Here is a 15,536-nt window from a genome sequence, read left to right as displayed (position 1 = left end):
ATATTAAAGAGTGTTCATGCAATAAAGACTGTCTGTTCAATAATGAGTATCCATGCAATAATAAGGAGTGTATTTTATTTATTTATTTATTTTATTTATTTAGAGAGTTTTATATAGCGCGAACATGACCCTTGGGTATCAGAGCGCTTCACATACAGTATACCTTCAGTAGAGCTGTTTCAACATAACGTATCCTTACACAATAACATATGACATATGAATGAGGTAGATAAGTGTAGAATAATAAAATGAGTGAGGTAGATAAGTGTATAGTGGCTTAATTCTATTAAATAGCATTATCTATAATATATTGAGTGAGGTAGATAAGTGTCGTATAACAAGATTTTCAAAATTCAAAAGTGTGATGCAATTATGAGGGTCCATGCAATATTAACAAGTTTCCTTGCAATAATGAGTGTCCATGCAATAATAAGGAGTGTCCATGCAATAATGAGTGTCCATGCAATAATAAGTAGTGCCCATGCAATAATAAAGAGTGTGCATGCAATATTAAGGAGTGTCCACGCAATAATAAGGAGTTTCCATACAATAATACGCGGTGTCCATGACTGATTTCAGTATATCCAGATAAGATATTTTTACGTACATTGGGGTAGATTTACAAGCCCCATGCACCACATTTACGCCGCCGTTGTGTCACTTCTATGATGCAGCGGCAGCGTAAACCATGCACCAGGTTGCGCCTTATTTACAAAGTGACGCATCTAGGGAGATGCGTCACGTTGTAATGCCCTGCACCACATGAAATCTGTGTTAGGTTTCATGTGGGCGTTCCGGCGCAGGGTGGGCATTCCGTCATAAGAACGCCCCGTAAAAGTGACGCAGTGAAATCTACAAGATTTCACGGAGTCACTTTTACGTCCTTGCTACGTCAAAACCATGCACCTGTTTGAAGCAGACGAAAGGAGTGACGCAGCATGTTAGGCATAGGGCGCCCCTGAGCATTGCTGGAGCCGCGTAGCACTTGCGTCACGACTCCAGCAATGCACCGCCCTTACACCACAGGATGCGACACGCATCGCCCTATCCTTGCACGACGGTGCGCTTCATTGTAAATGTGGCGCATTCGTGGTGGTGCAGGGAGGGAATTGCGTGTCGCATCTTTACTGCCGCATCTCTGCTGATTTGCAAAGATGCGCCAGAACTTGTAAATCTGCCTCATTATATCTAAATGGTGGCTCCAGCCTTCCACATCCTAGGCTGGTCACGGCCTTTGTAACGCTTCCCGATAGTAACTTTTGTGCAAAGAACCAAGACAACGAACTCTGCACACATCCCCTCCACTGGGTGTCTGGCCCAGAGTCCACGTGTAGAGCAGAGGCCGGCCTCCTAACTCCTGTGCCCTTACTCACTAACCTCGCTTCACTGTCCACAAGAGAAAGACATACAACTGAAAGTTGATTGGCGGAAAGCTTAAATTGATGTTAAACACGGGGCTAAAAGGCTTTTCATTTTTATTTATTTTTGCTCACTGTGCCACTACACAGAGAGACAACCGTCCACAAAGTAGTCCAGCTCCCCAGACGGGACGGTCCAGCCCTAAGAACGAGGACACGCCCCCTTTGCATGGGAACAAAGGCAAATCCAAGGATGTTTCTGCTTTGTAGGCCATCATCACTAAAGTGCAACTTATGTCCTGTGGCAACGTGGCCTGGAATGTGACCGCGGGTGAATACCATGGTTGAGAATACCCATGCACTGCACAGCACTTTTTATTTTTGTTTTTCAGTCTCTCTTACATTTTTTGCCTTTCTTCTCCAACAGCCTGAGTTCTGGGGTCTCAGCCACGACATCGCCGGCTGCCGTCCGTGTGCCTGTGACTTTGGGGGTGCTTACCAAAACAGGTAGGAGCAGAGTCCTTTTGAACTGGGGATTTATTGGGGGTGAACCTCTCTTTGCAGGTTCAGTCCAAACACATGAAGCATGAAGGTCAGAATTTTCAAGCTCCTATGCTGTGCCTAAACAACTCCATGTAGAGCTTTGAAGTAAAACTGTATTCTTATCTCATGTGTTCTGCGACGTCACCACAGGCGTTTTTTATGCTAAATACTGGGTGTCAGAGTAACACTGAGGGGATTAACCCCCCCCCCCCCGGCAGTCTGTAACCCGTCAGATAGAGAGGAGGCATGGCCCTAAATAACGATGGGGCCGATTCACAGAACTAACTTAAGACAAAATCCTAAACTTACCACTTTTGGTATTCACAGAAGGCATTTAGTAGTAGTAAAGTTAGGATTTTGTCTTGTTAGTTCAGTGAATCGGGCCCTCATTTTATAACTACAATCATTACACCACATCGTTGATAGGGTTGCACATATCCTCTTCAGGGGTGGTCCCTGGAGGGTCATCAGTGCTATACTAACACTGCTACCTTGTCTATCTGTGCTGCCATTGCTGGCATCCTGTGGTTGGTGGGTACCTTACCAGGAACTGTGCCTGGAATCTCCCACAAACTGAATTCTCTTAAAAGTCATTAAAATGTAATTTTCATCGAAGTGGCATCGAGACCAGCTGCACATCTCTTCTGAGGTCAAGATTGGGGCAGTGCTTAATTTGTGCCAGTGTCTGCTGGTGCTTAGCCCTGGCACTTATTTGCAAACACCAGTATTTATTTATGACCACATGGTGGCGCTGTCTGTATATTTTTGAGGAGAGTTCATGAACAACAAAAAATACGATATAACAAAAAATACGAAATACTTAAAAAAACGTAAACAAAATGGGTCCAGGACATTTTTACATTGTTGTGTGATCCCAAATAGTCCAAATGACACTTGTACTGTGTGATGGTTGTTTTTTGGCAGTGCTGGCATGGACAGTAGGTAGTGAGGCCCCCTGAGAAATACCTCAAGCCCTGGCACTTACAATTTTACAAATTAAGCCCTGGATAGGAGCAACCATTAGGAATCGCAGGGACAAGATAAAGATTCCATGTTTTAATGGCGCAATAATGACATTATCTTGATCTTCCCTTCTTTTGAACCCTAAAAAGGTAGAGGTTCCAGTATTCACCGCCCATATCTCTCACCCTGGGTCGCACACCCCGCTTGTGCACAATTGATTTATAAAGTTTTACATAGCGCAAACATGACCCTTGCGGGTATCGGGGCACTGTACAAATGTTCAGGAAAATGTAGACCGAATAAAAAACAATATAATCAAGGGCAGAACAAGATGTAAAAGCTTCCCCGACGAGAGGAGGGACCACCTCAAGGTCCAAGACGACAAAACCAAAAAGAAGAATGTAGCATGTGAGTAATAAACATGGGTTAAGACAATGCAACCTTTTGGGTCCGGGAGTAGAGTTTACGAGATCTAGTGCAGAAATGTGATCGACAGTGCACTTTAACTTCAAAATTTCAAGAGACGACCACGACGGAAAATTAATTATTTATTTAATTTTCCCTTGTGTCGACGCATCATCGTACATAATCTAAGGGAAAATTTGGTCCTGCAGATACGAAAATAACTGTCCCATAGGATATGTTCCTTTGGAAGACAAAGCATGCTGTCTAACCATGGTTCTTTTTCTTTTTTTTTTGTTTAAATTTGTTTATTAAGATTGTCACATTTCCTGGTACGAGTTGGTATTGCATGATTGTCGTGTCACAACATAACCATTGTTCTCTTTTTATGTCATAGTATATTGTGTAAACTGATTGTAATTGGGTTTTTACATTTATTGTTTTTAAGACTAGTTTTTATCAATTGTTTTGCATAAAACTGTGATAGATAGGAGGTGTATTGAAATTTTAACATTGAAATCAGATTTTTAATAATAAAAGATTTTTGTAAAACTTCAGTGCTATTTAGCAATTGATTCAAATATTAGGTGGGAGTTTCCTTGACGAGTTGTATTATTGTGTGTGTTGTGAGGTGCGACCTAGTTGTGAGTTGACCCTTGTATCCTGTTCCTTTCATAACCCAAGGGAATGTTTGTTTTACTACACTGTCTGTTCCCGCCAAACCCAAGTGTACGCGTTCCCACGGTGGGCGCTGACCCTCAACCACAGCTTCCATTTTGCGAATGAGATGCGACTCACTTTAGGGAGATCATATCAAGTCAATTGTTTTAAATGGAAGACGTGGATGCAAGCCACTGACTCATTCCATAGGGATTTGGATGGAGGAGGAGAGGTCCCTTTCACGCCGCCCCCTACCGAACAGCAATCAGTCGCAAAGAACATTGTGTATCGAAAATTGATTTTCGACTCACAATGCGTCCTTTGTGCGTTGTGACGGGCCCTTTGGCTGCTGCAAAGCCTATGATTTTGTGAATTGAAAGTTTTGCAAAGGACTTAGAACATCAATGGTAAGTATGGGAGCATTTAGACTTCCAAGAAAATGGAATAATTAGGTGTACAATTATGTGCTATCCTCTTCCAGAAAGTGAACCCAGGCTTTGTTCTCATGGCCTCTCCTGTCCTTGAACCATGCTGGTTGTATGCACAGAAACAACAAGCACAGGTGTGCACATTCCAAGCCCCACCTCATCTCTCTCTCTCTCTGTCTCTGTCTCTCTCCCCCCCACCCTCAGGTGCTCGATGGAGAATGGCCAGTGTGACTGCAGACCCCACATCATAGGCCGCCAGTGTGAAGACGTTCGTCCCGGATACTTCTGCATGCCGCTGGACTACTACACCTATGAGGCTGAGGACGCCAGGGGCCTGTCCATCACTGACCCTGAACTACCAGTAAGAAGCTGTTCTGTCTGAGTGTGCGTGGTGGGCGGGCCTACTGCATACCTGCCAACTAAGACGGAAATTTCACCATGTTCGGAGGGGGCGGGCCTTGGAAGGGGATTGCCTCGTGCCGCGGAAGCACCTGAGAGGCACTTTTGCCCCCTGCCCCACTCCCAATCACGTTCCTCAAAAACCAGAGCAAAAGCTTGCTAAGTCTCGTGCCGATGTTCTGGGGTGTTTTCACACCCCCTTAACTCCTTAACCGTGGCGCAAATTCCGCTGCGGTGCGGGAGTTCTATTGAGTGGGCAGGGCCGCATCGGCCAACGGACGTGCACAGCACTACCGAGGTAGTGCTCGCGACGGCCGTTGGCCGACGCGCGCACGCAACTGGTTAATGGACGTCGGAAGTTCAAAGCCTCTGAAAACGAGCTGAAAATCTACTATTTACAGTGATTTTTGGCTCTTTTCCCTCCCACCTAGTGACATCGGCTCCTCATTGGGTGACCATGTCAAGGCCCATACTGTGGCACTGTGTGAGTTGGCAGGTATGCTACTGCTGGGAGGAGCCAAGTTTGTCTGAAGTTTGTCTGAAGTTTGTCTTAAGTTTGTCTTATGTATGTCTTAAGTCTGTCTTAAGTTTGTCTTAAGTCAAACTTAAGACAAAATCCTAACTTTACTACTGCTAAATGCCTTCTGTGACTACCAAAAGTAGTAAGTTTAGGATTTTGTCTTAAGTTAGTTCTGTGAATTGGCCCCACTGTCTTTACAGTGAGCTAGCATTTACTCTTGGCACAAGCCAAAAACATTTGATTTTACTAAAATTATATGTACAATACCATTATAGGGGCTTTCAACCAGCCCTCTTCCTCCATTGGTCTGTTATTGTGTCATTCACATCTTATTTCTGCCCACTACAACATACAGAAAGGCTCAAGGGATCAGCCCACTTCAGCCATTGGATAACTTCACTGTGAGTGACGGCATTCTACCCTTTCACTGGGAGCATGTCCACCAACAAATTCGACCCTGTCGGCGTCATAGACTGCTGTGGCAATGCGTGCTTTTTGAGACAAAAAATGTTTGCTTTTAGCCAATGCTTTGCAAAAACCTAAGGAAACAAACCAAGCACTGACAAAACTACCAACGCCAGGCGTATTGGCTTTCCAATTCTTGTTTGTAATGATGTCCCAAAGCTTTCAATCTGAAAACCAATGCCTGATGCAAGAGAGTGAGAAGGGAAAACAGGAGTTGGTTTTAGGAGTAGAGGCTAACGCAGGTGAAAGTTGTAATGTAAGGGAATGTTAAATTAAGGAAAGAACAGAGGAGGGTGCAGGTGAGGAATACAGTAGGCATCGGAAAGAAGAAAGGAGTGAATGAAAACAATGAGTGGAAAGATGGTATGAAAAAGGAGGGATTCACAGAAAGAGATGAAGGAGGGAGCACTGGAGTGATGGAAACCGAAGGTGGGCGGGGCGGAACGAAGGGAGAAAGAAAGGGGACCAAGGAAAGGAAAATAATGGAGTCAAAGGAGGGAGGAATAACAATGGGGGGAAGGAAATGAATTGAATCAAGAGAACATAAAGGAAGGAAGATAAAAGGGGAAGGAGGAGAAAGAAGGGAGGATTGAAGGGAAGAAGGTGCCAAATTAAGACAGAGAGAAGAAGAGTAAGGAAGGGAGAAATAAAGCAAAGGAAGGAAGGCTCAAGAAAGGGAAAGGAGGGAAAGGAGAGAAAGGAAAAGGAAGAGAATGAATAAAGTTAAGAAGGATGGGGAGGAAGTAAAAGATGCATGGAAGGGAGCGAGGGAAAGGAATGAAATGTAAAAGGAAGGATTGGAAGGGAAGCATGGAGGAAGGGAGGTGAAGAATGGAAGGCTGGGAAACAAAGGGAACAAGCATTAGAAATGCAATCGGGCTCGGATTTATTTGAGTTTGAGCTAATAGCATTGTAAATGCCAATGTATTGTTGCTATGTGTTATGGAGTATGTTCATGTGGTGTGTACTGCCAGTGATCTCCTTGTGAGTGTGCGAATATTGCACCGTTACTGCCTGTGATGTCCTTCTTGTGAGTGTGAGAAGCTTGCACCTCTGCTGCCTGTGATGTCCTACTCACTACTCTACTCTACTCACTACTCACTACTCTGCACTCACTACTCACTACTCTACTCACTACTCTACTCACTACTCACTACTCACTACTCTACTCACTACTCACTACTCTACTCACTACTCACTACTCTACTCACTACTCTGCACTCACTACTCACTACTCTACTCACTACTATACTCACTACTATACTCTGCACTCACTACTCACTACTCTACTCACTACTCTACTCTACTCACTACTCTACTCACTACTCTACTCACTACTCACTACTCAACTCACTACTTTCTACTCACTACTCTACTCACTACTCAACTCACTACTCACTACTCACTTCTCTACTCACTACTCTGCACTCACTACTTTAGTCACCTCACTACTCTACTCACCTCACTATTCTACTCACTACTCACTACTCTACTCACTACTCTACTCACTACTCACTACTCTACTCACTACTCACTACTCTGCACTCACTACTCACTACTCTGCACTCACTACTCTGCACTCACTACTCACTACTCTACTCACTACTCTACTCACTACTCACTACTCACTACTCTGCACTCACTACTCACTAATCTACTCTACTCACTACTCTACTCACTACTCTGCACTCACTACTCACTACTCTGCACTCACTACTCACTACTCTGCACTCACTACTCTACTCACTACTCTGCACTCACTACTCACTACTCTACTCACTACTCTGCACTCACTACTCTACTCACTACTCACTACTCTGCACTCACTACTCTACTCACTACTCACTACTCTGCACTCACTACTCACTACTCTACTCACTACTCTACTCACTACTCAACTCACTACTCTACTCACTACTCTACTCACTACTCTACTCACTACTCTGCACTCACTACTCTGCACTCACTACTCACTACTCTACTCACTACTCTACTCACTACTCTACTCACTACTCACTACTCTACTCACTACTTACTACTCTACTCACTACTCTACTCACTACTCAACTCACTACTCTACTCACTACTCACTACTCTACTCACTACTCTACTCACTACTCTGCACTCACTACTCTGCACTCACTACTCACTACTCTACTCACTACTCTGCACTCACTACTCACTACTCTACTCACTACTCACTACTCTACTCACTACTCTACTCACTACTCACTACTCTGCACACTCACTCTGCACTCACTCCTCACTACTCTGCACTCACTACTCACTACTCTACTCACTACTCTACTCACTACTCTACTCACTACTCTACTCACTACTTTACTCACTACTCTATTCACTACTTACTACATTTTTTTTTTACTTCCCCTTACTGCCAGGCAGTAAAAAAAGCAGCTACTTGTCCGCTCATCTAAACTAGGTTGAACAAATAGCAATCTCAGCCATGCCAAATTTCTCCTAAGCGCGATGGGGTAAGGACCGCCGGAGAAGTTTGGCCATGGCAGAGACGGAGGGGTCTTTATTTAATTATTTATTTATTTACTTATAAAGTTTTATAAAGCGGGAATTGATCCCGAAGGATATCCGAGCGCTTTACAATTTGAGGCAATTTTGCCATTGCCAAACTATGGACCATTATATTGGCAGTAAACACACTCTGTACCGCCAATATATAAACCAGCCCCCCAGCTATTACATTTCTTTAAAACATTGACCTCTAATTTGTGTTTAAATCTTTCTATTTAATCCGAAGCGGAAATAAATATTTGACACGTCTCTTAAAGCCCTGCAGCATAGCAGCTGTCAATAAAGCTAAAAATTTTACAGCCATGTTTTTTTTTATTAGAAATGTTTTATTGTATCCGCCAGATGCAGCCAAGCCATAAACGCCAAGGGCACAAGGGATTAGGAGATCTAAGTGTCTAAAGTGTAGCAACTAGACAAAGATGTGTCAAAACAGATTTTATTGCTTAAGTTTCGACTGTCACTTTTAATGCTTGTAATTTCACACATGCGTGCAGAAGAGTCCACAATACATGGACCTTTCACATCCAAAATACACAAAAGTATTGTTAAGACACACCTCTGAACACACCCTTCTTTGGAGCGAGTCACTTCTTAAATTCATCTTCACCTTTCAAACAGGTGGAATGCTTCTTCTCATGGGGGAAGGGGAGAGCAGGTTAAGAATGAACTCATACATGCATTAGTGAGTTGGTCACGAAGCTTTCAGTGGACACACGCCTCCAGAGTCTCCCTTACTTTCCAAAAATATTCTCAATTGATTTTAGCCGGCTCCCCTACAAAACCATGGAATAGCACCCTCCTAAATTGTCTGTGAGGAAAGTGTAAAGTATACAATGGAGACTGGGATTAGTGATAAGGAAAGATTCAGAACATCTTTACAATCTTGGCATTTCTATTGCATAAGGAATTGTGCTCTGTTTATGCAATCTGCTCAGTTTCATGAGTTTTATGAGCGGAATCCGGAGGAGGGCCTTTTGTTGTGTGCCACAATGGCCCTGAGCCGTTCATCTGGGAGATTTGTGGTTTACAGAACATAATGGCGTTTTATTAGTTGCTCGATTTCTGCCCTGCAATGTGAGACGCCCGCTGGTGCATTGAAGCACACTGCGAACGCTGTCGATTGGGAAACATGAGCTCCACTGTCTTGCATGACAGTCCTCTTTCTGCGCCTCTTTTATCTGGTAAACTAATAAATGTGCAGGAAGCAGGGTAGATGTTCACAGAGAGCTCGGCCACACAGGGCCTGTATTTCAAACTGTGAAAACTGGCGTGTGCAAGCCTGGAGCCCCTTTGCGGCTCTCTTATAACTTTTAATTAGACTGATTTATCTGTGGATAAAACAAGCTGGCTTTAGACGTCTTGTCTTCATCTGTAGTCAGCCGTATATTTGCTGTGGGTGTCCGCTGGACCACAGGCGCTTTTAGAGTGTATTTACGTCCCAAAGGAATGATGCACGGCGCTGGTATATATAGCCCACATTTGTCTAACGTTTTTAGAAACTATGTGAAGACGGTCTGACTCAGCTAATCTACAAACGCACTGCTAGATGGTGAACGCGCGCACACCATCTGGAATGCATTACACGGCCACCCTGACAGCTCCTAATTGATATTTATGGACGGCCATGCGCGAAACCGCCGAGAATATGCCAACATGGCCGCCTAATGCCCTATGGCATCAAGACTACTACAAAAACAGCACCCCGACGACCAATCAATATTCAGATAAGAAAAAACTAAGGAATGTGTCTTTCCCAAGGCCCTAAAGAGACTTTTTTATTTTTTTCTGTTACATTAGGATCTCGGAGCTGCACCCCGAGCCCTAAAAAGGAAGGAAGAGAAAAACTATGGACAGGAGGAAGTAAGAAAGAAAGGTTGTGGCCAGAATAATGGGGAGAAAAGGGATTGAAGGGAGGACACAAGATGAAGTGAACGATGGAAGGCAGAAGGAAGGAAAAGAAAGAAAGGAAATAGTTTGATGAAAGAGATGGAGGGGATAAAGGAAAGGAAAGGAACAAAGATGAAAAAGGAAATGAGAAAGAAGGGAAGATTTCAAGGAAGGAAGGAGCAGAATTAAGGAAGAGGGGAGGAAAGAAAGGAAGGGAGAAATAAAGGAAAGGTAAATGAGCAAGGAGAATGAATGATGGGAATAAGCATGGAAAAGTAAGTAGAAGAGAAATATGGAAGGATGCGAGGGGAAGGAAGGAAATGCAAAAGGGGGATGAAAAAGGAAGCAGTGATTGAGACAGGGACAGCAAGGAAGGGTGGGAAACAGGAACAAATGAAGGGAGGGAGAAACTATGGGAAGAAGGAAGAAAGACAGGCAGGGGGACAGAATAATGGTGGGAAACAAAGGATGAGAGGAATGAAACAAAATTAATTGAAGGATGGAAGGAGTAAGAAAGGAAGGAAATGAAGTGAAGGGGGGAACTGAGGAAGGAGAGGGGTGGGATAAAAGAATAGGGAGAAAGATAATGAAATGTAAGAGGAAAAGGAAAATAAGAAAAAGGGAATGGAAGAGAGGAAGTGGAAGGGGGACAAAAGAAAGTAAAGGGAAATTTGTGAGGGAGAGAGAAAGAAGGAAAGCGTGAATAAAAGCTGGAAGGAAGAACAGAAAGAGGGAGGTAAGCAGGATGAAGATGGGAGGGAGGGAGGAATGAAGGGAAGAGAAAGTGAAGGAAAAAGGCAGGTGAGGAGAAAGGAATGAAGGCAGGTGTGTGGGGGAAGGAGAGAAGAAATAAGGAAGAGATGACATAGGAGAAGTGTGGCTCAGGGGTTAGAGGCAACAGACCCGGAAGCTGAGATCGGTCCTGGACCAGGGTTCAATTCCCCGCCTCGGTGGGTCTTGGCCTAAAAATTCCATGGACTCGATAATTCTCGCCCCGGTGCCTCCTCGACTCACGGGTTCACACTCTGCGACTCTGGGCAATAGCTTGCTTAATCTCCACAACGGCCCCTCGCGGCGGGATGCCTGACTTTCACCTTGTGGATACCCTGCTATCTCACAGGGGAATATCAGGACGGGTTCCCTATGCAAGCGCCGGGACACCCACTGCGGGTAGCTGTGCGCTATATAAGCTCAACTACATTTACATTTACATTTACATTTACATAAGGCAGACAGCAACAACGGAAAGATGGAAAGAAGGAACGGGGAAGAGAGGGAGGGAGACCATATGAAGGTGACTGAAAGAGAAAGATGGGTTAAGGGAAAGGGAGGAAGGAAGAGAAGAATCATGCAACAAAGGAGCACTGAAAGGAGGGCCTCGCAGGTGCCCGGTGCTGGAGATAGCATCAGGTCGTATCCATGCCAGAGCCGGGGCTTGTGGGATCTTGTTACCGAATAAAGAAATGCTTCATCTGGGACCTTTTCCTGAGGTATGAGAGTTCAGAGAGCCACACCTCTGTGCGCAACCCAAAAAAGATCCATGTCACTGTGAATGGGGCATTGTGAGGGCAGCATCCCTCTCTGTGCTGCAGATGGAAGGCCTGTACACCTCAGTTTTCTCAGTGTGACTTCTCTCTTTGTAAGAAGCCTCGCTACGCTTGTTGAGTACCAAAGCCATGTGTCCTCTTTAAGAGCGTTCACGTGGCTCCCAAGACTTTGTAGTTGGCCATGATTCTAGCGCTTGGACAATGGATCTGAACCCAGGCCATGTTTGTCTCAGAGTCACTTCTGTTGGGCCTTTCCACTCAGGGGACCCACTGCTTGCATCTGTGGAGACGTGTGGCTCAATGGTTAGAGCGGCAGACCCTGATGCAAAGGTATTGCCCAGGACCAGGGTTTAATTCTCGCCTCGGCGGGTATTGGGCTCAATCTCCCCGGACCTGATAATTCTCGCCTCGTGCCTATTCTAATCATGGGACCCACGCTGCAACTCTGGGCAATAGCTTGCTTAATCTCCACAACGGCCCCAGCAGCGCTTGGATGCCTGGCCTCCACCTTGGGGGTGCCCAGGAGTGGGCTTTTCACAGGGAAAAGCCAGGAAGGGTTCCACGGTAGTATGCGTTACAGCGCCAGGACACCCCAGTTGAGGTATAAGTGCGCTATACAAGTACAAATTTCATTTCATTTCATCTATGTGGCCTCCCAAAACACATGGCAACTGGTGAGCAGTTGGTGTTGAACCTGCCGCAAGGTCACCTCTAGAGCTAGCCCATAGCCCATAAAGGAACAGGTGAGCCCTTGAATTCATTCTACACATGATTGTGGATCATGGTGAGCTCTGGTGAAGTGGAATGTTCCGGAAGAAGGTGGCAAAGCATAAGTTGTGCAACTCTTGGAACGGTGACATCTCATATTGAGGAGTCAATGCACGCCACTCTACAGAATTCTTGAGTTAGGTAGCTCTCTGGATCTCTCGACAGCTCAAGTCCGGCATAAGAAGAAGGCCTGTGCTGCAATAAATGCAAACGGTGAGCAGGTTAGAGGTGAGCAACCGCATAGATGCATACCCCAGTAGGCGAGACATGCCAGAGACTGGCTCCATCAGCTTGGTACTCAACAGGGTGAGTCACTCATAGCCAGATAGAAGTTGAGGCAAAGCTGTTTGAGGAAGAGCTCGGCACAGTATCACTGCTGAGCTGCCACACTTTGTTAGAGCTCCCACCACTACCATTTGCATTAATCGTTTATGTGCAGTCGAAAATATTGTGGCCAAGCTCACTTCACTCTTCTGTGGAATAGTTTAACTGGAGAAGACCAGAAGACTTTGTGCCACCATGAACCCATCAACTTTGGCACTTTCTGTTCCACATAAAGGTAAGTGGAGCAGGAGAATCAAACGCAGGTGGGTCAGGGGTAATAGAGAAGGTTCAGGATCCCACCATCTGGTTGTCCACAACTGTTGTTATCAAGAAGGCCAATTAGTATGGGAAACCGTGATTTCGTGTTGACAGCGGCCTATTAAATTAAGCCACCAAGAACCAAAGATACGTGTCTGCCACCATCAATGATATAATAGCTCATTTCAGTGGGGTGAATAGTTCTTGAAACTATATCTGAATGCCGGCTGCCCCCAGCTAGAGCACCACAAAAATACTTGATGCATAACTAACTTCTCCACTCATGTGAAGCTCCCTTCTACTCTCGTGTGGGTCTTCATATGTCTCTTCAGTGGTTGAAGCTTTCCAGAATGCCATCTACAAAATATTACTGGACTTACCTGGCATGATCAGTGTGACTGATGACACTGACCTAAGTCCTCATCAGTAGAGCTGACTCACCGTGCATTGCAAAAAAGGAAACTTTTTCAAGCTGAGCCTTGACTTGTTTGGTTATAGGTTCTCTACAAAGGGAGTGATAGCTGACTCTGAGAAGGTGCAAGATGTGTCTCTGTGCTCTGCAACTTCTTCTCCGTGGTCTCTGCATGGGCACTCTTTGTAGAATGTTATATCCTAACTGGGCACTCAACCCCGAATCATTGGCATGCATATGATATATGGGGGTGAGCGGCTGATGGGTGAAAGATAAGAGTAAGCCTTTGAAGATATTATAAATACTAGAATTGTCTCTATTTATCTTCTCTAAATGATTGAACTGGTGGTAGACAAAAGGCCCCGTGGTCTGGGGGAAGTCCTGCTCCAGGCCAATGAGAAAGGACATGGGCTTATGGTGACCTCAGGCTCATTGAACCATGACAGCCACAAATAGACAAGGAAGCTGTAGCCATACTCTCATCTGTCATTGTTTACACATATATCTTTATGGACGCCATTTCACAAGTACCCTATATAACTACCCGCGAAGGCCTTTGTTCCGCTGCCTGCCGCTCATCCCACAACTGCACCTAGAGAAGTGTATTCAGCAGCTTCAAGAGTACATTCTCTCTCTTGCATATTGTCCTGGGTTTGGAGTAGCTGCCTTGCCAGCTACATTGATCAGGAAACAGCTGAGTGGCCATCATCTGAGGGACATCATGGCCATCCATCTTCAGATAACGATGACCAAAGTCATCACACTACAAGAAGTAGCAGCAACCACAAAGAGGCGCGTATCTAGGCCATCATAAAGTCTCATGCTATCTGCAGGTGGAAGAGTCCCCTGGAGGAACATCACCACTGAAGTCCGGACCCCAGTAGGCACTGGTGACCATAACAACATGTTACCCACCACCCCACGCCCCCCCCTCATATCCTCCCGTCCATCATTGATGCGCCGCGTACCTTGCACCCCCTCTGACCCCTTACCTATCCCTTCATTTCCTTACAGCACTCTCGTTAATCGGCAACCCGGTCCTGATGGAGATCCTAAATCAATAGGATCGAAACGCAGTCGACCCGCATTACAGCGCAACTCATGGCGTATTACCTTCTTCGGTTCCCAAATTAATAACAATTACTCATACACCAAGGAGGAACCAACAATTTTGTATATATTGTTTTCATTTTTGCCATTTTGCATCCTTCGCTGTTTTCACCCATATGTCACTCGCGCCGTCACCGTTTGTCTCACTTTCACGTAGTGCACAAAGCCCCCTTGGGTTCCCACCGCATTATATGACTCAAGTGCTGTTCTCCTAACTGTTTTTTTGACTGTTTTGTAAAAATTGTCCTTTAATATATGACGCTATATGCACTTTCAAAAAAACTAAAATTCTGAGTCTCTCTTTCCTTTTTGTCCAGATCTTTTGTAATGTCTTGTACATGCAAATATATCTGTTGCACAAGTGAATCCAATTGAGATATTGTTGTTTTATAAATATGTACACCCAGATCTCAATCTGGTCTACGGGTTATACTCCTGTTGCTTTTCCCCATCACGACATTCAGCATGACCTGGTCCTGGGTCATCATACTGCCAAGTGCATGAATAGTCAAAACCTGTGCACTTATAGCAGGTATCAACCAACCGCTATAAGGTTACCAAGGGAGTCAACAAGAGCACGCTTCTAGGAGCACGTGTGCTTTCATGGGGTGGGGGGCATGGCGAGTAGGCATCTACTTGCTGCCTGGTGGGCAGAGTCTCACAGAAGATAAGAAACCAGCACCTGTACTGTTAGAGGACCTCAGTGCGGTATCCTCTGAAACTCAGCTTACATTTCTGCATCACCCTTCGTGGGTCGGGCACTGGTAATCGGGGGTGAGTGGACCGGCCACACGGCAGTCGAGACTTTGGGCTCCTGCTCAATTGAGGTAATATTCTACAGGTTAGCTGAGACACTGGCCACCCACTGCATTCCTGAGAAAGCCAACCAATAGTCAACCTCCATTCCAGGATTGTGAATGTCAGTGCTCTATTGAATCTGCCAGC

The 15,536-nt window shown here is 45.1% G+C and overlaps 1 protein-coding gene across 1 annotated transcript in view; it reads left to right on the top strand.

Moving 5' to 3' along the window:
• Window positions 1-15,536, top strand: part of LOC144782452 (laminin subunit beta-1-like) — a 385,361-nt gene that overhangs the window by 200,786 nt on the left and 169,039 nt on the right. The window contains exons 13-14 of the mRNA XM_078661828.1: window positions 1,786-1,865; window positions 4,559-4,715. Of these exons, the coding sequence (XP_078517954.1) occupies window positions 1,786-1,865; window positions 4,559-4,715 (237 nt within the window). The remainder of the gene's footprint in view (window positions 1-1,785; window positions 1,866-4,558; window positions 4,716-15,536) is intronic.

The sequence above is a fragment of the Lissotriton helveticus genome, chromosome 9 (genome assembly GCF_964261635.1).
Source record: "Lissotriton helveticus chromosome 9, aLisHel1.1, whole genome shotgun sequence".
Taxonomy (NCBI): domain Eukaryota; kingdom Metazoa; phylum Chordata; class Amphibia; order Caudata; family Salamandridae; genus Lissotriton; species Lissotriton helveticus.
This window is presented reverse-complemented; position numbering and strand designations above follow the sequence as displayed.